The 25662-nt window shown below is 39.1% G+C and overlaps 1 protein-coding gene and 1 long non-coding RNA gene across 6 annotated transcripts; both read right to left on the bottom strand.

Annotated features, from left to right (window-relative positions):
* Positions 1-1009: 1009 nt before the first annotated feature.
* LOC131242820 (YTH domain-containing protein ECT3-like) lies at positions 1010-25160 on the bottom strand. 5 transcript variants are annotated; one of them, XM_058241720.1, is made up of 9 exons: positions 24972-25160; positions 13191-13331; positions 10176-10240; positions 6209-6350; positions 6043-6116; positions 4891-5397; positions 3311-3523; positions 1962-2123; positions 1011-1817 (listed from the first exon to the last, which is right to left on the bottom strand). In XM_058241720.1, the coding sequence occupies exons 2-9, from the start codon at positions 13216-13218 to the stop codon at positions 1647-1649; spliced, it is 1362 nt and encodes a 453-aa protein (XP_058097703.1). In that variant the 5' UTR covers positions 13219-13331; positions 24972-25160; the 3' UTR covers positions 1011-1646. The 5 variants fall into 5 exon arrangements, with proteins under 5 accessions (XP_058097704.1, XP_058097706.1, XP_058097703.1 ...); XM_058241721.1 differs by lacking the exon at positions 24972-25160 and having other exon boundaries at positions 1010-1817; positions 4891-5394; positions 13191-13790; XM_058241723.1 differs by lacking the exon at positions 24972-25160 and having other exon boundaries at positions 1010-1757; positions 13191-13789.
* Positions 4302-4870, bottom strand: LOC131242821 (uncharacterized). The gene is made up of 2 exons (XR_009169738.1): positions 4653-4870; positions 4302-4513 (listed from the first exon to the last, which is right to left on the bottom strand). It is a non-coding gene; the product is annotated as an uncharacterized LOC131242821 (long non-coding RNA).
* Positions 25161-25662: the final 502 nt, after the last annotated feature.

Raw genomic sequence — 25662 nt, 5'->3', positions numbered from 1 at the left:
ACCCTCGAGTTTACCATTCAAGTTCCCACCCCCAATCCGACTCCCAAAACTTTCAATTTACAAATTATATATTCAAAACCTAAAATATTAATATTGGAATTTGAGATTTTCCTACTTTCGAACAATTACATATAAATAAAATAAAATCAAAGATTAGATTTATAGGTATATTGCTGTTGAGAGAGAGAGAGAGAGAGAGAGAGAGAGAGGGGAGCTCGGACCGGGGTTGGGTTTGTAAAGGGATAAATAAAGAAATGGATAATAGGATAGGGCCTTTAGGATTTATTTTTTTTAGTATATATGTGTGTGTGTGTGTGTGTGTGTGTGTGTGGAGCATTTGACCCAAGCTTGGAATTAAGTTTCGAGCTTCGAGCCGAATCAAGCTCCACTCTGCTTGACCCCAGCTCGTTTTCAAATGAGCTAAGTCATATGAAGCTTGGCTCGCGTCGCCGTTCAAATTGAGTCAAGCCAAACAAGCTTTTGTAGCTAGCTTGACTCGTGTACAGCTTTAACCAGAAGGAAGTTGGTTATGGGCCTTATGTACTTTGTAAGCGAAAGCCTGGCCATGCTCACACCAACCCATTTAACAACATTGGAATAGGTTTGGCTAGTGGTCTTGGCCTGGCTCAAACCTCAATGATTATCTAGCAGGATAAGCCATGCCTAGGACTGGGTAGTTAGCTAACAGCCTTTGCCCAGACCTTTGAAACCCTTAATCCAGTGTGTTTGCGTGGTTCGAGTCCATGAAACCAAAACTAATTTTGCTGGGCCAAAACATCAGTGCTAACCATAGTTCTAAAACTCTGGCTCGACATAAAACTCAACCGAGTTAGCCTGACTCAGTTGGATTTCAAGCTGAGTCACTTGGAAACTCGTTCTTAGGACTGACTTAGTCCTATATTGGAAAGGGTCCTCAAGTCATCTCGATTACTCAGTCAATATGACTCGATTCAGTCGGTGTTTTTTTGACAAAAACTGATATGCCGATGTAGAGTTTCAAACCCTTGACTTTGCTAAAAGGTGGAAGAACTCCTCAACCAAAATACCACATGCGGGCATTTGGGAATGTCCTTTTCTGGTAGCTGATAATATTTAAACAATCATAACTATTTTAAATGCTTGCTCTAAAGTCAAATGTTTTTAGCTTAATTCTTTAATATGAATCAATCCAAGTTGACTTGGTCGAGTCTTCGAGTAAAGCACCCCAGCTAGACATTGCGTCGAGTTGAATTTTCAGATTTTTAAACTGTGGTCCCAATCATTGTTCTAAAATTCAGTGACCTGATTCAAAACTCGACTGAGTCAATTTGACTCGACCACAAATCAAACCAAGTCACAGTGAAACTCACTAAGGAGTCTGACTCGACTCAGCTTGAGTCTGATTGAGCATCGAGTCAAGTCGCCTTCTTGAGTTTTTAAATTATGGTGCCAACCTGCCCTGGCCCAAAACCAACACATCAAATATACCAAATGTCTCCAGAAATGGGGTGGAGAAATGAACCAAAACCAGGAAATTCACTGGATTCCAACTCTCAGACTTGGAAAGTTCACAATAACATCAACTTATTAAGCGGGGCCACAGAGAATTTCTTCAGGTCTAATCACGCCGCAGTCGCATACTTCATAATCATTTCCTTCTTAGGAACTCAGGGATTGAGAGAGAAGTCCTTCGTGAGGGTGATGAGAGATCGTTTCGGACCCATAGTTCCCTTCACTCTTGCCAACGCCTCGTCCTTCCCTGCGGCTGTTTCTGGGCGCTTCTGAGAAGAATTCAGTACGAGATTAGTAATAATACTAAAGGCCTGTTTGCTGGACGCCTGAAAATGAGTAAATCTCATTTTGTTAATCATAATTATATATTAGAGATCAGAATCTCTAATATATATAATTCTATTTAGTTAATCCTAATTACGTCTTAATTATGATTAACTGAAATAGTTGAGGAAGACGGTGATACTCACTGGAGAATTATTGTTACACCTTATTTCCAAATGTGGCGGTGAGGGCCTGTGGCACTTCAACTTCTCCCCATCTTCATAGAAAACAAAATCATCTAATATTGATGTTTTTGCTGGGTAGTTCTTAAAAATATCCAGCATTTCCAAACCCTGTGAAAATCCAATCTGCAAAGGGGAATGATAATACCAAAAAGGATATGTTAGATGGAAAAACCCAGAAATTGGGTTTGCCAAAATTCCTCAAGTTTGATTGAATAATATACCGAAAATTATCAATTCAATAAAATACTGGAACATAGGTAACAATAATTGCCTATAGTTACATGACGCATTGAACTATTATAGTCAGAGAACCACTACAAGCTTGTCTTTTTCATCTTCTTCTTTTTCTTTTTTTTTCCTGTACATATGGCCTGATAGCTTAGGGGTTTCAATGCTTAGTTAGAATTGCAACTCATTTAAATCAAATTCCTAATTCAAACCCTGCTCATTTGATTTGAAACGATAGAATATGCAACATGGGGCTGATCCATCACTAGAAATGGAGTCCGGCTAACCCACCTTTGCCAGTTGCCTCATTTGGAATGAGGTTGGGGCATTTTTGTTTTTGTTGAAACCATTCATTGATATGTGAAACTGGCATGGAATCCAGAGGAAATGGAAACATGTATTCCATAGGGAAATCTGCGCATTTGTTTTGCAGCGCAGTTTTCCATGGATCATGTAGAAATGGAAAAAAAAAGTCAACAGTCAAATGGTCTCTTTATTTCCTATCAGCAGTTAGAAATCAAGCCAAACTTTTTGGGAGGTACTGGTTTCCCTGTTTTTGCAGATTAGCTTGGAATTAAAGAAGAAGAAGAAGAAGAAGAAGAAGAAGAAAAAAGAAGGGATTCTACGCCTTTTCTTTTTTTTTCTTTGCAATAGCGTCATAGTAGGATTCTGCAGATATCTATTCATTTTCAAGCATATTGCACAAAAACAAATGCGCCCTTACTGCAATTCAATTCAGTTGAGCATCCAAATGCAGCCATGGTGCCCATCCAAAAAAAAAAAAAAAATGCAGCCGTAGCAATTACATAGTAAGTTCAAGGATCCATATCAGCAAAAAATATAATCACAGAAAGTATCCTGTCTATAAATGGGGACATCTTTTACTTATTTATTGTTCTTACACCCAGTTCCAAAAACAAAGTGTGTGGTGCTTCCATGGACAAAAGGACAGGTGCACACACTCCAAATTAGGCATGCAGAATGATCTGGATTTAAAAAAAAATTAAAAATTAAAAAATAAATAAATAAATAAATAAAAATTAAAAAGAACAGAGAGGGAGAGAGGATTGTGGGGAGATTACCTCCTGAGTATCCCTGCTATTTGTTACAGGCTTATTATCGTTGTTTGCAAGTATGATGTGCCTAAGCTGACTGTTAGTGATGTCTTTTATTATATGCCATTTTACAGGGAAGAAACCATTCCACTTGTCTTGCTGCCAAAAATCCATGCTCTTTTTGAAATCAACCTGCCCAATCATCTCAGCCAATCCTACAAACTGCCCACTTGCATTTACCTGAAACAAATCAAAAGAAATCAACCATCGGCATATATTGCTTGACTCATCTATTTATCCGTACCATTTATTACAAAATCATACACAACCATCAAAATGAAAACTTAACCCATCCATCGTCAAATGTCTGATGCATTAAATCACAGGCCTAGAAGACTAATTGGATTAACCGGTTAATGAAAAATAGAAAAATAGATGTCATTCTAGTGTTGTAGTGCTCTGAAGTCTCTCAGCATTGCACTATTATGACCTAATTGCTAGGGTTAAATAAACATGCACAAGTATCAACATCCAAAAACTAGAGAATAATACACCATGCAACTCATGCCCATTCATGTATTTATGTGATTTTCATGCCCATGGTAGTGTGATGAATAGAGAAATACTTTGATACTTTAGCAGAGTATGATGGATGATACAAAGGCAGTTGGAAATACTGAGCAATTGCTTGTGTGGCATACAAATAGTTCAAACTAAAATGTCCAAATTATGGGCACCAGCATGGACATCATGAACAAAAAATTACTCTTATTTGGTTATCTAAATATTAGATTGTTGTATGATTATTGGTCGGTTAGAAGTGGAAAATATCCAATGATCTTATTTCAAAAAGCAAATGTTATGAATCAAAAGTTTGGATTGTTCAACCAACCTGATTTTCATAGTTAACAAAACTGTGTTCCACGATTTAGTCGGTTAAATTTGGATTAATATACGCAACATATACCATTTCTAAGTGCCTGCATATCAAACGCCATACACAGCCGGAGTATCAAGTAACTCCCCAGGATGAATATCCACAGCTCCACTCATGAAATAAAGCCAATGTTTCAATATGCTAGTTAATACCAACGCACACACATTCTCAAAGCCATTAAAAAATGAGCTCCTGTCCCGGGGAGTTTGCTGGCATTGGCCCATTTTGTTCTCCCATTGTTGCCCATGTCTGGTGCCGTGCTGCATGGTGATCCAGATTGTTCATCCGCCAGGCTGCACCATGAACATACCAAAATGGCAGAAAATCTCAGTAATAAGAGATCCTCACAGTTCACACAACATACAGTTTGAAACAACGAGTATTTCAACTGTTTCATATGGAGATGAGATTCTTCGATTGATGGAACATTACCACACAGTCCATCTATGGTTGGGATGCCTCAAGATGAACAGCCTGGATCCCCATTGTGTTAAAGCACAAGGGGCAAGCAACAACAGGATAGCAACAAATGGTGAGGGTGGCTAGTAAATTTCTTATCCAAACTCTATACAAGAATATGAATTAGAAGACGGGAGACCTACCAGCTACCAAAAAATAAAAACAGAGTAGAAACAGCTGGTTATTGCATAGAAGGGCATTGAAGACTCACTGAGAAGAAGAGGAAGATTGGACACCTGATGCCCTTTTCACTTGATCTCATCTCTGCATCATGGAATGCTGCGTTGAGTTTCTCATTTCCGTGCGCAGTGCTTGCCCATACATTATACTTGATGCTTTTATGAATGTCATCCTCACTATATGATTTTATCACGAAGAACATTGCTTGCTCATACTTAGTCTGAAAATCCTTTAGGTTATATTGGTCCCTTTGTACCAAAGAACTCAACTGATCCTTATCAGATGATGAGTTTAAAGGATCCTTCACTCTGCTAGCCCGAGGACCACGGCTTCGATCACTAGATGCGCCAAACACCCCATGTCTGTTGAAATTCTCTCTCACCTTAACTCTGTCATTAACAGCCCAGTTTCGGCCATCTGTCCTCGAGTTAGTGAATCCATTTTGTGGGCGTATTCCTACATGCCCTTGGTTAGGAAACAAAGACACTTTGGGGTTGTATACTTTCTGAAGAGTAGCTGATCGAAAGCCAGAGCCCTGCTGTGGTGGTAATGAACCAAATCACATTAATTATCAAATACAATACAATGATCAGACAAGTAAATAAGATGAATGTTTTCTTTTTCTGTCTTTTCATGGAGAACAAAAAGAAAAGTATGGAACTTCGCAGCTCAGTTTCAAAATAAAAGAACATGTTGAAATGGTAAATATGTGCTAACTTGGAACAAACAGAACTTTTTAAATTGGATTTGTTAATATTCACTGGCCTAGTGAATAGCATTAGCCTTCATTGACTTTCCACCAACACTCATGGGTGAATATGCTCATTGATCTGGACCATCCATTAGAATGGGGACATCTTGAATATGCCACTGCCTTAAACCTAGTGTTTGAACCATGCAAAAGGTAACATGAAAGGTCCCTCTATTCAAGTGGATGGTCAATATAATTCTAACCTATTTATTTCAACTCTTTAGGCTAAAATTTAGGGAAATACTAACATCCCTGCCTTTTGGAGATGTTCACAACGTTCCCAAAGTTTTTTAGCTGGCATATGAGAGGGCCAATTATTGATCTGGACCGTTCATATATTCTTAATCAGAAGCCCATTTGAATACTCCCATTGAATGTGGCCAATTCAACCCATTTGAATATGGTGACTAAAAGATGGAGCCAAGAACTTACAGAGTATGGCATATCTATTCCTCCCCTGAGAAAATACACCTGATCATCCCATTCTCTATAAGCCCTATCATATCCTGCAAGCCACCAAGCAAAACCAAAAGGCATTTTTTATATCCCTCCAAGAATGAAAGCATTTTGACACAACTTAGAACACTTCAAAGCAAACCTGGGTAGTAGTAACTATAGAAGCCAGTAGGTGGGTGGGAAAAGGCTTGCTTGGTGTTCCATGCTTTGGTGCTAAAAGTAGTGTTCTCTGATGAAGATACACAAAATTTAGAATCAGATGGGCCACCACCTTTCCCAGAAGCCTAAAACAGAAAAACCAAACATTCAGGCCTTTAAAGTTAACACATCGAACAACATAAGGTGAAAAGGGCCATTACGAATATAATAGTCCGTTTGGACGGAAAGAACATCACCCACATACAAAGAGATTGATAATATCAGGATTCTAGAACCCACCAGCACAGTATCACAGATCATGGTTTTACATAGGACACATGAGTAAACCTGACATTTTAATACCAGTGACCTGCAATGCAGACTTAAGTATCTACAACTGACAGTATTATAGATACTAGGTGTTAAAACGCCTGACTAAACCTGCCCATACTACAGATTACAGCGACCATGATTCCATCAGGGCAAGGGCTGTTTCCATCTTCTATAATTTACAGCCACCATCTGCAGCATGAAAGATCATGTTGAAGAGGTGGATGTAAACATGTTGCTACGTTGGTGTTTCATGCCTCTCCTCCCCTCTTGCATACGTACATATGTACATATAAATGTGTACAGTGAAAGCTAGCTGATGCAGGACCAATGCATGAACTAAGGAACATGTGAGATCAAATAACCGAATTAAGATATTTAACAAAAAAAACACAAACATCGCTATAATCATCACAAATATCATGAAAATCAAATGAAAACCGTGCATAATCCTAGCCTAAGCTACAAACATCGTAACACAAGATCATTAAATAAAAAGAAACTAGGATCTAATGGATGTAGGAACATCCAATTAGCATAGGATTTAGTCTATTTCAAAATAGGAAACCTAATACAACATAGGGTGAAAGTTAGGGTTTAGGTAATTTGGGGAAGTAGGAAAATTAAGAATTTTACGTTTAGGGTTGGGGTTTCGGGGATGGAAGAAAGGGGTTTTGATATAATGATGGTGGGAAACCAAAAGAGGCAAGTGGGATTCACATGTGTGGCCGTACAGTCACATGTGTGGCGTGGGAGGATGAGTTTAGGTCGGTTAGGGTTTGGATTGTGGATGGGTATGGGAAAGTAGGGTTTGGAAGAAAACGAAGATCTGAGATGGAGAGAATGAATAACCTGAAGAAAATACCTGAATGGGGAAGAAAAGATAAGATGATATGGAGATAGATGGAGACCTCACACCTCCGTTGATGAAGATTAGCCTCGCACCAATCTTCCTTCCAAATTACATGGAAGCATCTTCAAATTGCATGAAGATGGGAGACGAAAGTAAAAGCTTTTTTTTTTTTAATCATAAAATCCAATGGGAGAGAAGTCACATGCCCCCCTCTCTTTATAGATCCAAGAAGTTTAAAAAATTACAATAATCCCCCTATCTTGTGAATCTTAACGAAAATAGCCCTAGTTTAAATAAAATCAACCAAAACACTCATAATGTGTCCAAATATAAAATAATAAAAAACTAAATCCTAAAAGATGATAAAATCTAAAACTGATGTGGACGATCAATGATCAATCGCCCAATCATACATTCATGCGATCTAATGGCCCGATCGTCGCATCCCTCCAATCCAACGGTCTGGATCACTACATAAAGCAGCCCATGTGCATCTTCTTAGTGTGGGGTCTTCCAGATGCTCGCACATGAACATTGGGTCTTCAACACGATCACGGATACTCGCCTACCCACAGGGAAATCGGTGTGGCCCACCTCCTCCTCTGATGCGTACGTAAGGGTGTATGTGATGTGATGTCCTCATCACTAGCTCTCTTAGGCTTTGGCATGTGCTCTCTCTAGTGGTATTGTCTATATAAGGAGAACATGTATAAAGAGTGAGGGTTATTCTTCTGGGGCATTCCTTGGTGAGAGAGTTTTGTAAAATGGAAGAGTGGGAAATAGGTACACCTTGTATTTCTATTTTCTCTTGTTTTAACGAAGAATAAGCTCCTTGTTGTTGCCTCATGGACGTAGGCCTCATCTCGTGTTTTTGCTATGGCTCTTGGGTTCTTAGTTTGGCTCTTTTTCTTCAGTCTATGCATGTGTTTTTCCACAAAAGATCATGGACACGAATCATAAAGCAACAAAGCAAGTTTTCTCCATATCATTGATGGTAAAAGGATCTGAATGTTCCAGACTAGTACAAAAGGGGACACTAATGAAGGCAACTTCAATGTTAAGTTTCAAGCAACTATTTTAACAATCTCTAGCAAATGGAACAGTTTCCAATGGCATTTTTCACACAAGGTCTTACTAATCTCTTTCCATGTGGATGATGGGTTTTCAATGGAACCAATTGTGATTCTGAAGGATGAAACAAAAGTCCACCAGAATGAAAGGTAAAATTGATTATGATTCTTAAGGATGAAGCACATATAGGAGGATTTAGGAAGAGAAGTGAAGAAGAAAAGGAGAAGAGCAAGAGAAATGTGTGAGAGAAGATAGAGTTTGGAGAGAGAAGCTTTTGGTGTGTTAGGACAACAATCCCCCCATACCTTTTATTATAAGGCTAAGAATACAGAAACATACTCCGTAGGAGCATACAACACTATATATATACATACACACCCAAAAAGACACAAATATACACACAACTATTTCTATACGCCCCCTCCGGTTGGAGCATAGATACTGATCATGCCCAACTTGCTAGTGATATGAAGAAGAGCATCTCGACTAAGAGACTTAGTAAGAACATCGGCCAGCTAGTCCCCAGCACGAAATGGAATTGCAATTTCCTTAGTAGCAACTTTCTCTTGAATGAAATGACAATTAATCTCAATGTGCTTTGGGCACTCATGGAACACTGGATTGCTGACAATATGAATGGTAGCTTGATTATCGATGTGCAAAGGAATGGAACTTGGGGGATTATAACTCATGTAAGAGGGTTCGAAGCCGAATAAGTTCAAATGTTGCATGAGCCATCACCTGATACTCAGCTTCAGCAAAAGATCGCGCCATGATGGATTGTTTCTTCCTCCAGGAAGTGTTGAAGTTATCGTACGATTTACAGTACAATTCATATCATATCGTATGGTCGTATGATATGGATCATACATACGAACGCAATTCCAGATGAATCGTACAATCAAATCGTGAATCATATGGTCCATATCGAATCATATGATTTAATAATCGGTCTTTAAAACTGGCAGCACCCGATTAAAAAATTGATTTTTTCCTTCTTTTTTTTTTGCAAATTTTTTGGAGGATTTCTATTTTAAAGTGTATTTAGGCCTTAACCTTAAATTTTTTTATTTTTATTTTAAAAAAAAACATATATATTTTGCAACTTTTGAGAGATTTTGGGGACTTTTGGAGCTTGTGGGCCATAGGAAGCCTAGAGAAAGAAACCAAGATACACACACACACACACCAAAAAAGACAAATATACACAACTATTTCTATACATATCCCCAGAGAGGAAACCAATAATGATTTTTGAAGGATGAAGCACACATCCCCAGAAGAAAAGGGGAAACTGATCATGATTCTGAAGGGTGTAGCACACCCCCAAAAGGAAAAGTGAGACTGATCATATGGTAGCTATCCAACCAGGACACTCCATTTTCTAAAGAAGAACATAAAGCACATAAATCCACTCATATGGTACCTATGTAACAAGGACACGTGTGCTACCAAGCACCTGTGTCTATCAGACACGTTCAACACTTCTATTTGGAAGAAACTTATGTTATCCTTTTCTTCTGGTTGTTTATCTTTCTATGTGTGTGTGTGTGTGTCCATCACTATATATTTGTATGGAAGTGTAAGCATTTCAGGTTTCTTAGAGTGTTTATGCATGATAGACTAACACCTTGTGACTATGCCTGTCACCAACACACGTTTGTCCAAGTAACATGGCATGAGACATGAACAGAAAGAGATATAATGGACACTGTACCATATCTTCCTTAGCCAAAGCAGCAAAGGAACCTGACTTTGAACCCATGCTCATTGCCTCCATATCTGAATGAAATAGAGTTAAGAAAAACAAACAACCCTTTGTAACCAATATCAAGGTAGAAAATGGCATGAACTTGAGCTTCAATCAAAATTGTACTTTACGTAAAGACCAAATTAGTGTTTTAAATATTGACGATATCGGTCGATATATCCCACGATATATCTTGTATCCCACCTGTGTGATACGAAATGCATAGGTAGTGCTGATATATCCCACCTATTCGATCCGGTGAGCATTTTCAATTTTCGATCTATTTTTTTGCTGTAAATCACATTAAATCAGTGTCAAATGGTAACAAATCGATGATTCTTTATGTTTTCCATGAAAAAACACGGATTTGGGGGAGATGGGGCAAGTTGCGGAAAATTGGGAAAAATCAAAATTTCTCAATTTCTCGCAAATCAGTTGCAATCTTTGTATCCAAACATAAAATCAAACATGCAACCTGATCAAGTGATTCTTCTTTTACTTTTGAATGTATTACTTGTGTTTCCATACATGTCTTTTTACGCTTATAAATTATATGAATAGACTTTAAATATACTTGCATCAGTTCGGTTGGACAATGCATGTATTAGGACCCCATACAAAGGAAACCCCTATTATGTGCACTTTTTTTTTTGTAATGTTCTGATTTTTATGTGTGTATTAATGTCTTTTTCAACAATCCTTAAAGTTTCCTTGAAAAATACGACCTATTTCCCAATGTTCCCATGTTTCCCAACAACAGCAGTACATTACACAATACAACCGATATATCCCATGCGATAACCGATATGTATTCATATCCCAAGGGTGCGATACATAATGCGATAATGATATTTAAAACATTGGACCAAACCATGTTGGCAAAAGTTAAATAAGGCTGGTAATTGAGATTCATGATGACAACTTCACATCAAAGCAACGATAACATTGATCCAAAATCTAAAGGATAAATGTTATAACATAAGCCGAGGTTTGGTAGCTTGTTAAATCCAGGTCTTTAGATCATCAGAAGCCAAGCAAATGCATTCACACAGTATTATAAGAATCTAAAGGTGTTGTCAAATTAAACAAAATGGACAAAAGAATTTTTTATATTGTTTTATAACATGTAACAACATGCCATGCATTAGAACATGTTAAGACTACAGAGTTGTGTTTAGTGCACCATACTGAGTGTTTTACACTCAGTCTTGTGTGCACATGCAGTGCATCATACTAAAGCATATCTATTGAGATAGGATTTGATTTCAGTATTCCTTTATTCTTATCCTTGTAATCTCCTTGTTATGATAAGAATAAAGGAAATATTGAAATCATATCCTATCTCAAGAGATATGCTTCAGTATAATGCAGTGCATGTGGACACAAGACCGAGTGCAACACACTCAATATGGTGCATTGCACACAGAACCGTGTACTCTACAAGAAAGAAAGAAAAAAATCACACTTTTCTCTAAAGATTGAGTTGGGAGACATTCAATCAGATGATTATTGATTTATCACTGACAGGGAGAACAGATCTCAAGATTGAATTGGGAGATTCCTCAAAACGAGTGAAGTACCCATGTCGACCCATGACGGATTCTGGCACTCAACATGTTTTGAGTGCAACTTCTGGATTTATTTTTTTCCTTGGGTTTTTTGTTTTTTGTTTTTTTTTTTTTTTCATGAACATGCATAACAAATGTTTAGTGTAATTGTGAGTTCTACCCTCCCTGTCAGGCATGGGCAAGGCCTGGGTCAGTTTGGGCCCGGAGTTTTAACTGACAGAGCTGTACCTGTTAGGCTGGGACCATTCAAATTTTTATTTTTCTAAGCCCAGGCTGGCCCAGTTTACACAAGTACTAGGTAAAAAGCTTTTAGATGGAAGACATAGCATCAGATTTACAAAACCCACAATGCAACTAAGCAACTGTTGGCCCTATAATTACATAAGAATATATTTTTTAAGTGGATTGGAATATACCTTTGGACACGTGTCCAACCATAAGTTTTTGTCCAGCAATCAACAGAGTTCATGTTTCAAATACGACTGATGAAACATGATGAGGATGATGATATATTCCAGCTTAGGAAGATAATTTTTCAAGATTTAGCATCTGTGATGATGATGATGAAGATATACTGTCCAGCCCAGGAAACTAATTTTTCAAGATTTTTCATCTGTGGCATTCTGTAATTGTACCAATTAAAGAGTTTAACCAGTGTCCCTCCTTGGCAGGTACATTCTTTATCATTTATAAGATGTTCACTATGTTCATGTTTATGTTTTTAATGTTTTTCACACTTTCAATTTTAAATAAATAAAAAAATAAAATAAAATAAAATAAAACCACTTAAAATATGAAGAAAAAAAAATGATTTAAAAAATTCAAAGAAAAAGGATATAAGCAATACCTTTGGGAAAATGCTCGATATGTTTATGTTTGTGTTTTTAATGTTTTTCACACTTTCAATTAAAATAAAATAAAATAAAATAAAAATCCTTACAATATGGAAGAAAAAAAATGACTTAAAAATCCAACAAAAAGGGATAAATAATCCTAATTTAAAATGTATATCAAAGTTTTCCCAAAAAGATGAACAATTTGTTGGAGGATATGCTATATGGGTCACAAAAAGTGATAAAAATGGCCTACAAAACAATAAGAAGGAAATACTAACAAGATGCACTAAATTCTGTATTTATTTATCAAAAATTCCTGATATCCTAACAATTGTATCGAGAATGAATTGACGATACAAACTGGTACAAATGACGCATTTGGCCACTACATACATATAGAGATACAACAATTGTATGGCCACAACACTTCTACTATATTAGTATGTTACGATATTTTGAACACTTGGTTTTAAATGCATACTCATCGCTGCGACAAAGATCCAAGTATAGCTAGCTTAAAAGCAAAGACAAAATAGATAGCAGCGAAAAGATATAGAGAATCAATGATGAAAGGATACGTTTCTCAATTGTCTTCTCGCCGGCCATTGTGATGTCCAGGAAAGCCTTGGCAAGAAAACCCAAAATTCAACTCCTTGCGCCAGATTCCAGCTTTAAAAAAAGTAGGCTTTGTTGAGGTTGAAACCTCAGCAGAGTTCCAACTACCAAAATAAGACGATAAAAGGAATTACAAAACAAAGGAACAAAGAGAAGATGAGGGGCAACAAAGGTTGCTAACTCCTAGTAGAAAGGATAGCAAAGAAAGATTGGTCTGATTAGTCCCTCCACATTGTATTTGGAGAGATGAACTATTCCAAATGGAGATTAATGGTCGGGCAGCTGTGTATTAGAAAGGCAGCTCACGATCTTCGATGATTTTCCACTTGATGAGCCACCATTGAGTCATGGACCAAAATTTCAGAGGCAATCAGATTATACGAATGACGATTATTGAATTTTTCTTTGTTGAACATTCACCAATATCTTTTGGGAAGTTAATATTTGCTAATCTGGCAGCATATCACACTTAATACACAAGCACTCAGAAATTGTACGCATAGCATAATTAACTGAAATTAAATCAATTAGTTCCTCCACGTTGGATTTGCAGAGATGATTTATACCAACTGGAGATGAGGAGCCTGGCAGCTCACCATCATCGATCAGATTTTACACTTGATGAGCCAACATTGGTCATGGACCAAAAACTCATAGGCAATCAGACAATACAAATGACGATTGATGAATTTTTCTTTGTTGACCATTCACCGACATCTGAAGTTATTTGATTCTCTGGCAGCATATCACACTTAACATGCAAGCACTCAGAAATTGTAGACATGGAATATTTAACTGGAACTAAATCAACTAGTTCCTCCGTGTTGGATTTGCAGAGATGAATTATCCCAAATGGAGATGAGGGGCCGGGCAGCTGTATTGGAAAGGCAGCTCACCATCATCAATCAGATTTTCCACTTGACGAGCCACCATTGGGTTACCATGGACCAAAAACTCAAAGGCAATCAGACAATACTAATAAGCCGGTTGATGAATTTTTCTCTGCTGAATGTTCACCAATATCTTTTGGGAAGTTATTTCATACTCTGGCAGCATACGACAATTAATACACAAGCACTCAGAAATTGTATGCATGGCATATTTAACTGAAATTAAATCGATTAAATTGTGGAACCCTCAGCCACTTAAGTCACTGTCCCAAAATCAGATTGTTTGTACAATCCTTGTTAGCATCTGCTCTTAAGGTGGGCCACATGCGACACGAATATGGATGATGGACATAGACGGTATGGATCAGTTAGTTGAGCATCCAGAAGAGGCCCATATAGATGTGGTCATACTTTTATATTGTAGGCCTTGATGTACCAAAAACTTAAACTACAAGGAGGCAAAGACTATTTCCCTCTTTTTTGAGGGAGTGTGGAAATGCAGGTTATTGGAATCCTACAATGGGAAGGACTCACCAAGGAGGTTTCTCTATAAAATGACCAGTCCCTGACTCTGGCTTGCAATCTCTCAATGCACAAAGCTTCACATCTGGCTGTGCTTATGGGCAAGCAAGGAGGAAGATATGTGACAGGGCACTATTCATCATATCCTTTAGGTAGCTTCAAGGTTCATCAATGGAGAAAACAGGTACATTTTCAAGGATCTAAATCCTCATTGGCACATGTATGTGATCTGTGGTTTCTGGGTGAATTGGTGCCCACAGTTGGTATCAGAGCCAACATTCATCTTATGTGAGGATTTCTTCCCAAGTTCAGAATTGTAATCATGGAAGCCAGTCTCAAGTAGGAAAGCCTGTTACAATTTTGTCACCAGTTGCATTTTCATGCCCACTGCATAGGTACTTTATAATTCCCGTGAGTTATATCTGGGGCAATTCATGCAATAAGAGATGGAAGATGCAATTCACAGCATACATGCCAACGTGGCATACAAATGATAGACATAGGCCATTCATCCCTGACCACACATGTAGCTAAAAAAAAGGAAGAAGATTCTCTATTCAACATGCACGTGGCCCACACCCACCTGATAAGTGGACCTTGTTGACCTTTGGTCCAGGTATTTTCATGTTAGGCCCCACTGATGAGTGCAATGGGCTCTGCGCATGTGCACAAATTCAATGTATGTGTGTCACTCACCTTTTCTATGTTGAGTTTTACTCACCAGGACGACACCTCATCAAAGACCGACAAACATGCATTGGACCCTTCAGTTCGGGGAACCAGACTGTCAATCACACAGTCCCATCATGTATAGGTCATGGCAGATGCTCCAAAGATCTCCCAGATTGGAACTACTCCGACTGAATGTGGACTCTTGTTGTATTCTCCTTAGCCGTTCATTTGCAGGGAATTGATCAGCTCAGAATCTCTGGCTCATTTATCTGTCGGGCCTTAAATTCACAGTGCCACGACTTATTATCAGGTCCTCATTGGGCACATTATAGCCATAAACGGGCCTGGAGTCCCGGTCTGTCTGGGCCCCATCAAAGATGTCCTTAATACCCGAGATGGAATCCAAACTTATGCCCAGAACCAGTCCAAAATCTTATGAATCAGCCCCGACCCGATGCTTGGTCGGGAGGGTCAAAAAGCCCACAAACAAGTCTGGCCCATTGCCAGACCTAATAAGGACCACCCTAATGTGTACATAGAGCAAAATGTACTCTATCGTTTCCCTTTAAAAAATAAAAAAAGGGTTTGTTAGTACTAAATATGATAGGGACCTCTCTACCACATGATGCAGGACATGAAATTCAAATATGATGTGCGAGATTTCAGGCTTAAGATCACGTTAGTTCAGAAACAATTACACAAATTCCATATCCCAAATGAAAGTCCAAACCATTCAATTAAGGGGAATCTATGCGGGTCTAGGCCTACACATGTTAGGGTTGGATCAATAAAAATTATGAACCACACAATACTCAAAGATAAGAAATAATCATCCACACATGCACAGTAATCAGTCCCTAATCCAAGGGATTCACTAATTTCAACTTAAGGAACCCTAGGGTAAAAAGAAGGGCAAATAAATTAAGGGTAATATAATCTAGGGTTAGGGTTTATGAAAATAGGTATGAAAATGAGAAAATAAGAGAAAACCTGAACCGGGAGACAATTCCCGCAAGCGGACAGTGGGCCAGGGCCTGGCGCACGTGCACACTAGCATGGCCGCACGTGCGAGCGGGTCCCACACCCGGAAACCAATTCCTTGGCCCTGGTCGGCCAGGGGTGGGCTCCAAACCCCCAAAGTTTCAAGGCGATCCGAGCTACGGGCTGTGCGCGGTGCTCTGCCGAAGTTTCAACCCTCCTGCAGGGCCAGATTCTAGAAACTGGTTGTAAGGAAAAGATCTGCTGCAAAACTAATGGATTCGAGGCGAGGATGGCTGTAGAAGGTGAGATATATGGATGGAAGGGGGTAGGGGCAGATGGGGATAGATGTGGCTTCGCACCACGGTGGTTAGTCATTCGAAAAGGGAGGGCTTCGCACCCACTTGAATCTTTCCACAACTCAGAAACTTAAAGAGTAGAAAAAAACTTGTAGGAATTTTTATTAAACTTCAATGAATCAAAAGAACTACAAGAGGTGCCTATTTATAGGAAAACGCTATACCCCAATACTCGCGCCATGTGCGCAACCTATTACTTGGTGATTAAGTAAACCAAAATAAAAACTAATCAAAAAAATCTAAAGCATCCATGATATTCTAAATAACATAAATAATCAAAACCTAAAATATGAAATTAATCTGACTAGTGGGCCCCGATCATGAGATCCCATGATGGGCTTTACTTGATTATCGGGCCCACTCTAATAAACCAAAACTCCGTCTCCTAACTAGGAGGCCCTCCCTGGACGTCGTCATCGAGCCAGATCGACGGTGGGGCCCTCCCTCTCCTTCCGTACCTACATAGGGGGTGACGTGCGTGCACGTGTGCGCGTGATGTCCCCATCACCATACACGTGACAGGGAAATGTGTGAACACAGATTCTCCTAACTGTGGGCCCCATCATTGGGTGTCCCATGCTTCAAAATGATACTGGCCTGCAGATTCTTGCCGTCACTTATTTGTACTTTCACCAGGGAAAGTCAGATTCTTGAACATAAGTGCACTGTATGGACAATATGTGCACAGTGTCCAATCCGGACCTCCCATAATTCTTTACCCATGCATGGGCCGTGGGCATCATGTATGGACCATCCAATATGAGCGTTGTGGATTAGGACGTTATATATGTACTGTGCATAGAGGTTACAATTAACCCATTGAACATTACTTGATCTCAAACCTTGCTATAAACATGTGTACCACTGCATTTTGGTTAAATTGCATGAATAGATATTTGTCACTATTAAAGTTGAACCACAAAAAAAAAAAAAAAAAAAAAAAAAAATGTTGTTTGCGTATCAAGATTTAAATTGAGATTAATTCATGCTAAATGGTCACTCAGGCCTAAGTAACCTATCCGAATCTAAGGCATTCGATAAAAGCCCGACTTCATGTCCGTTTATATTCTAAAGGGTCCATAGTGTGATAAAGTGGCTAGATAGATTAAATTGTAGTGACCATAGATGACCCAGTTGCCCTGGATAGACTAAAGTGGAGTGATCATAGATGACCCAGTTACCGTCTCCTTGTTTAAGGACATTGAGTACATCCATTAGAGGAAATGGATTTGTGGAATACTAGTTTCTAAGGATTAGAGGGTAGAATTAGTTGCATGTTCCACCAAAGTGGCAATAACCAATGATGCCCGTCATTTATTGGATTCAAAGAGCATGTCATACTTGCTATACATTAAGGATATAAAAAAATGGGGCGTTTGTCTTCAAATGGGCAGCGTTCGACCCAAAGGAGTTCACTATTCAATGGAAGTCAAACGATATGGAGTGGATGATGTTAATGATATAAGATATAAGATAAAAGGGTCAATCTTGCCACAAAAGTGTTGGGCCATTCGGGCTTATGTTGTTGGCATTCAACCAGGTTGTGAGAATCATTCGTGTGTTGTTATCTCTGCCCAAAGGAATTGATCTTAATGATGCACTAGTTTTCACACCATGTTTGATGTTTAGGCCCATCATCTTGAATGATCTACTTGACCACTCCGTCAATTAGATGAAGGGTTAGCATGATAAAGTCTTCACTCATGTTGTTAATGCAATTATTTTCTAATATGAGCTTCTGCAACTTTGTGCCATGGTTATTAATGTTGTTTCAATTAATTCCTAAATCAATAACATTCCTCCTCTCATCGGTTTTAACTTCCAAGAGCATAAAGAGATCCTCGAGATCACTCTATGGTGCATAGACCTAGACTTAGCTTTGAGAGAGGAACAACCTCTTAAACCCACCGAATCAAGTTCAATAGTAGAGGTGGCCAAGTCTGAGAAGTAGGAGCGATCGATTAGGTTAAGTTTTATGATTATAAGGCATTCCATATCGAAGTCTATTCGTGAAGGTATACCTAAGAAATAAAATATGAAAGAATTCCTAATCGAAATTAGAAAAAGATTCACCAAATCTGATAAGGCAGAGACACATCTTAGCAAACTCATCTCCTTAAAGTACAACAGCAATGGGAATATAAGGGAACGTATCATGAAGATGTCCCACCTCACCTCTAAACTAAGGGCGCTCAACTTGGACATTTGGAAATATGGTGGTCTATCTCGTACTAATTACTCTTCCACTTCGCTTTAGCACATTCAATGTCAATTACAAAGCACAAAAGGAAAAGCGGACCTTGACCGAGCTGATTACACAATGTGTGCAGGAAGATGAAAGACTTAAGCAAGATCGACCTAAGAGTGCTCACACTGCGTACTCGTGCAAATAACTCTAAGAAAGGAAGAAACATGCTGTGGATAATGGTAAGTTAAAGGTAACAAAAGACGTTTTGCAAGCAAAGGATAAAAGAAAGACGGATGAAACCTGCTACTTCTGAAACTAGAATGATTATTTCAAGAAGTGCTAATATATAAGGTTTGGTTACATAACAGAAAAATAAATGTAAAGCTCTTACCTGTTTAAGATTAAGCTTAATTGAAACACATGAGCATTCATGATAGATCAATTCAGGGGCCACTACTCATATTTAAAATTCTATGTGAAGGTTTCTAAAGAGCCGGAGACCCACTGATGCGGAGTGCTACGTCATCATAGAGAATGAAACTAAACAGTAGATCGATGCAGAAAATCTTCATAGGATAAAATTAGAGTCCATTTTTCCATTGGGACCTTATCAACACCTTTATTTCTCTTCTAAGACAATATGATTTTTTATGATGATAATTATAGATTTCTTTTAGAAGTAAAAAGACAGTGTAAATCTTTGGTTCAAATGTTATTGGTGTTGACTCGCTAATGCATAACCTATATTAATTAAGCCTTGATGCTTACCATTTTATGCACGTGGTGAATGTGGATGTGAAGAATGGCATAAGAACACTACACACGAGCATAGAAGTTGGGTGCCAATAAGGATTTTAGCTTTTTAGAGGTGATGTACAGATATTTATTGCCAGATAAAAGCATAACATCACTTTTACAGATGATTATTCCCACTATGACACTCATCCTTTATCTATGAAAGGGCACACATGTATTCATACAATAGCATACCACTCAATAATCTATATCTAGTATGCAAAATATTAATAATAATAATAATAACAACAACAATAATAATAATAATGAAGTTGAAAGACAAAACAAGGTTCTTGAGGGCATGGGACATCTATAGTAAAACCCAGAATCATCTGTGACAATTTCATCAACTATCTTAAGGGATTAAGGGATTCAGATTCTATTACCATTCATAGAATATAAGGATGGTCGAAACAAGGAATGCGAAAATTCTGAAGGAAAGAAAAAACCATAATAACACAACCCAGAAACTCGTTTGAGGGGCAAAACATAACTTTCTCCATGCTAGCCACAAGGAAGATTTGCCCATTCCTCAATTAGCCAATGTGGGAATAATGGAAGGTCAACCAGAGGTTCCTCAAAACAATCCCATCCAAAAAAGAAATGACCAAAAGGATACCATTAATGGACATATGGTATAACCAAGGCTTCCTAACCCAAGGGTCTAAACATTAGGTGTGCAAAGAAATCTCATAGTCACGTCAATGGTAGTTAAGGTTTAATGAGGTAATTTCTTCATTCAGTTCTAAAGGAAACACCACTTATAAGTGTATACAGGCCCGTGAGAGTTTCTTGGTGTTGTATGTTAATGACAGTTCAGGTCTGCACTCGACTTAATAGAGCATCTACAATAGGAATGCTCGGGAGATATATGATGAATCCAATATTGATCCACAAAGGAGCTACGATCTTTACAAAGAATTAAAGAGTTTATGCTCACAGACCAATCAGTTGAAACCGATTGGATATACAGATTTTGACTAATGCTGAATGCCTTATCAGCACCAAGTCCACATCAGGTTTTGTTTTCATGCCAAATGCCTTACGGTTGTATCCATCATTAAAGCAGAGGTTATCGCCTACAACAAAGCCAGGTGTTAGGTGTGTCACGATACAATGTTCTTCTTAGATAACAAGTTCCTTGTTGTAAAATAGATGATTCAAAATCACCAGATATCTATAAATCTCTATACATCTACTAATCAAGGCATTACCTCCTTGTAGGATATTGCATTAGCAGGAGATTATACAGACAACATAATAGTTATGTACACATTCCACTTTACTCAAGTTCAATTGATGATTCTGGTGTTATAGCATTATACCTTCTGTTCATTACTTTCATTCATTGTTCATGCATAAATTGATGAACAAAATGGTTTAGCTTTTATTTAATGCATAAAACATCTCTTGGTAGAGATGGCAGGACCGCTTGAAAATTACCATACATGACCACAATTGGCTTGTAATTTCCATACCACAAGTCCGAGCGACAAGATCGATGTCAATAAGAGTGCTCATATATGTGACTTGGCCTCAAGGCTTAAGTGTTTGTATTAATTGGCATATAATTTTAAATGTCCTATTCACCCCCTTCTAGGACTTGGCCATAATTCTAAGCTTCAAAAGCCTCCTCATCATGGTATTGTATCAGATAACCACGCAATTTCACACTATCCCATGTAGGAGCATCCTCTTACTGGATAATTCCTCTTTTTTCCAAAAATAAAAACATTAGCAATACAGAGCATCTTCCTAGCAGTGACCGATATTCCAAACATCCTAAGCATATTTACTTGGAACCAAAAACATATCCAGGGATTTCCAATTCAAAGAAGAAAAAAGAAGGTAGAAACAATTCCAGAAGGCAGAAACAATGCCGAATGATAAAAACAAAACAGGTTATGCTTCCAAGCAATCATGAAATCATGGGTTGGAGGGGCAAAACATAACTTTCTCCATGCTAGCCACAAGGAAGATTTGCCCATTCCTCAATTAGCCAATGTGGGAATAATGGAAGGTCAACCAGAGGTTCCTCAAAACAATCCCATCCAAAAAAGAAATGACCAAAAGGATACCATTAATGGACATATGGTATAACCAAGGCTTCCTAACCCAGGGGTCTAAACATTAGGTGTGCAAAGAAATCTCATAGTCACGTCAATGGTAGTTAAGGTTTAATGAGGTAATTTCTTCATTCAGTTCTAAAGGAAACACCACTTATAAGTGTATACAGGCCCGTGAGAGTTTCTTGGTGTTGTATGTTAATGACAGTTCAGGTCTGCACTCGACTTAATAGAGCATCTACAATAGGAATGCTCGGGAGATATATGATGAATCCAATATTGATCCACAAAGGAGCTACGATCTTTACAAAGAATTAAAGAGTTTATGCTCACAGACCAATCAGTTGAAACCGATTGGATATACAGATTTTGACTAATGCTGAATGCCTTATCAGCACCAAGTCCACATCAGGTTTTGTTTTCATGCCAAATGCCTTACGGTTGTATCCATCATTAAAGCAGAGGTTATCGCCTACAACAAAGCCAGGTGTTAGGTGTGTCACGATACAATGTTCTTCTTAGATAACAAGTTCCTTGTTGTAAAATAGATGATTCAAAATCACCAGATATCTATAAATCTCTATACATCTACTAATCAAGGCATTACCTCCTTGTAGGATATTGCATTAGCAGGAGATTATACAGACAACATAATAGTTATGTACACATTCCACTTTACTCAAGTTCAATTGATGATTCTGGTGTTATAGCATTATACCTTCTGTTCATTACTTTCATTCATTGTTCATGCATAAATTGATGAACAAAATGGTTTAGCTTTTATTTAATGCATAAAACATCTCTTGGTAGAGATGGCAGGACCGCTTGAAAATTACCATACATGACCACAATTGGCTTGTAATTTCCATACCACAAGTCCGAGCGACAAGATCGATGTCAATAAGAGTGCTCATATATGTGACTTGGCCTCAAGGCTTAAGTGTTTGTATTAATTGGCATATAATTTTAAATGTCCTATTCACCCCCTTCTAGGACTTGGCCATAATTCTAAGCTTCAAAAGCCTCCTCATCATGGTATTGTATCAGATAACCACGCAATTTCACACTATCCCATGTAGGAGCATCCTCTTACTGGATAATTCCTCTTTTTTCCAAAAATAAAAACATTAGCAATACAGAGCATCTTCCTAGCAGTGACCGATATTCCAAACATCCTAAGCATATTTACTTGGAACCAAAAACATATCCAGGGATTTCCAATTCAAAGAAGAAAAAAGAAGGTAGAAACAATTCCAGAAGGCAGAAACAATGCCGAATGATAAAAACAAAACAGGTTATGCTTCCAAGCAATCATGAAATCATGGGTTGGAAAATCATGCCAAAGCAATGCTACGCTGCTTCACACAACTTGCAGCACACGTGTGTGAGATCTGATCCAAGTGTTAGATGGGGCTGACCACGGACAATACCCTGTCCAATATATTAGGCGAAACCACTCATCAGATGGCCACAATTGTAAGAGGAAAATGGACGGCTTGATTCATTCATTAGAAAGATAATCACCATCTGCCTATCTTCAGCATACACGGGAACTCAGATCATGGACATCCCTGTCTGGCTTCCTGTCCACCTACAGCCCCACCTGGTAGGTGAGCGATGTGACCTTATCAACGGATTGGATGGCAAATAAACATTACGGTGGGCCCTAGGAATTTTTCAATGGTGAGCGTTCAATGACCACTGTTTCCTATGGTGTGGTCCGCTTGAGATTTGAATCTACTTCATTTTTTGAACCATGCCCTAAAATAAGCTGGAAAAACTGATGGACGGGATAGATATACAACACAGAGACGAAGGTAGGCCCCACGGTTAGGGCCTCACCTACTAAGCTGTTCCTAGGGTCTCACCAAATCCACTCCCATCTGGTAGATGGCCAGGATCTCTCACACGTGCATCACGCTAGCACGTGTACTCTTGAATCTCTCCCCACGCGGGAGTGCCGCATTTCTCGACTCATCCACAAAAGAATAAAATTGAACAGAGCCAACATCGCCCAAAACCGCGCACGTTAGCATCAGCAAACTCGGATTTTGCTTCTTTACGCGGGGGGGGCGCACTACCCAAGCCGCGTTTCTTTCTGCTGCAAGATTCGCCACTAGGAAAAGAATTCCACGTGACCGAAGAAAAAGACCGAAAGATTCCACTCGAGTTTTTTTGTTCCAGATTATCCTTCCATAAACGATTTAAAAAAAAGGGGGGTATTCGCCTCTTCTGCCCCACCTAGTGATGATCCTGACCGCTCATCCCGGACTTCCCAAGATAAACGGTTTATAATTCATCTTCCTGCAGACGCCCAGGATATCTAATTGGTCAGGTTTCGCCACGTGGCAATGTAGGCACGGGGTAGAAGGGATTTTTGCTATCTGTAGTCCGCGAGAAGGAAACGGATTGGCTACTCCCCTGCCACCAATAAATGGCTGCTAGTCGGTGCTCTGTGGGCATTATAGGAAACGGTGTTGAATGAACGTTAACCGTTAAAAACTTTTTGAAGGCCATAAAAGTTTTGGATCAAGCTGATCATTGTTTCTTCCCTTCTATATGGGTCTGTATGACCTAATCAACAGGTTGTATGTCAAATAAACAGTACAACCTAATCAACAGGTTGTATGTCAAATAAACAGTACAGTGGGCTTTAGGATGATTTTAATGGTGGGTATCCAATCACTATTGTTTTCATGACCTGAGATTTGCATCCCTCTCATTTTTGGGATAGAGGCTAAAATGATCTGGAAAAATGGATGAAACACATACATCATGGTGGGGCCCAGAGAGCACAAGGGGGAGTAGCCAATCCGTTTCCCCGCGAGATGGGGAAATGGGTTAATGGTTGAATTTGGACCGTCTATCTGAAGGACCCCAATAAGTGGTCGGATTTGCAAAACTGCACCAACGATCCCAGCCGTCCGATTAATAAACTCTGTTCCCATTATACAATGCTCATCCAGAACCGGCGGCGTTTTCTGTTCGAGCAAGCATTTCATTATAAAGACGGAGCTCGCCTCCAGTGACCCAGACCGTTCATCTAGTGGACCCTTACGGGTACGGACAATGTAGAATAATCCCAGCCATCGATTGCTAGACTTTTCCCATTGCATGTGAACTGTTGGATGTGTTACTTTCGATCGTCCATGGCCTAAAGCATCGCCCATCAGAGGAGCCCAGTAAATGGAAGGTCTGGATTACATGCAAAGATATCATTGCGTTGTTGCTGTTTTTCCCTTCAATTCCACGAAAAGAGAGAAATAAATCGCACCTGAAACCGCCAGTCGAACGCCCAAACCGCTTCCGACTAGGAGTAAAACCAGAACCGGCGGTTTTGAGCAAAAATGAAACCGCCTTTCGAAGGAACAGCGGTTTTCGGGGACGCAAGAAGCAATTTCGCGCAGAAGCGAGGAGAGAGCAGCGATGCCGAGATACCTGGGGAAAGACAAAGGCGCGACTGTAGAGTCGCAATTAGATCTGACGGTTGTTATCGCTACCTACGTTCCAGTGTCGAATTTGGACCGTCCGATCAGTACAGATTACTGGACGCGGATTGCGTACTACCCCCGCCCGTCCCTAGCTCCGAACGGGCAGTTCTGTGGCCGGGCCCACCGTGAAGTATCTGTACATCCAAGCCGTCTATCCCTTTTCTCAGATTACTTTAAGGCATCAAAACAAAAATGAGTCAGATCCAATGGTCAAATGGACCACACCACAGATGACTCTTGCATTTAATGCATATGACATTTAATGCTTTGTGCATTTTAATGCAACCCAGCTTATTATTTGGTGTGGTCCACTTGAGCGTTGGATCTGCCTCATTTTTGTGGTCATGCTTTAGAATAATCTGAAAAAAGGGATTGACGGCTTGGATGTACAGATACATCACGGTGGGCCCGCCCACAGAACTGCCCGTTCGGAGCTAGGGACGGGCGGGGGTAGTACGCAATCCGCGTCCGAGA

The sequence above is a fragment of the Magnolia sinica genome, chromosome 4, assembly GCF_029962835.1.
Source record: "Magnolia sinica isolate HGM2019 chromosome 4, MsV1, whole genome shotgun sequence".
Classification (NCBI taxonomy): Eukaryota; Viridiplantae; Streptophyta; class Magnoliopsida; order Magnoliales; family Magnoliaceae; genus Magnolia; species Magnolia sinica.
The sequence above is the reverse complement of the archived record's forward strand: the minus strand, read 5'-3'. Positions and strand labels throughout refer to the sequence as shown.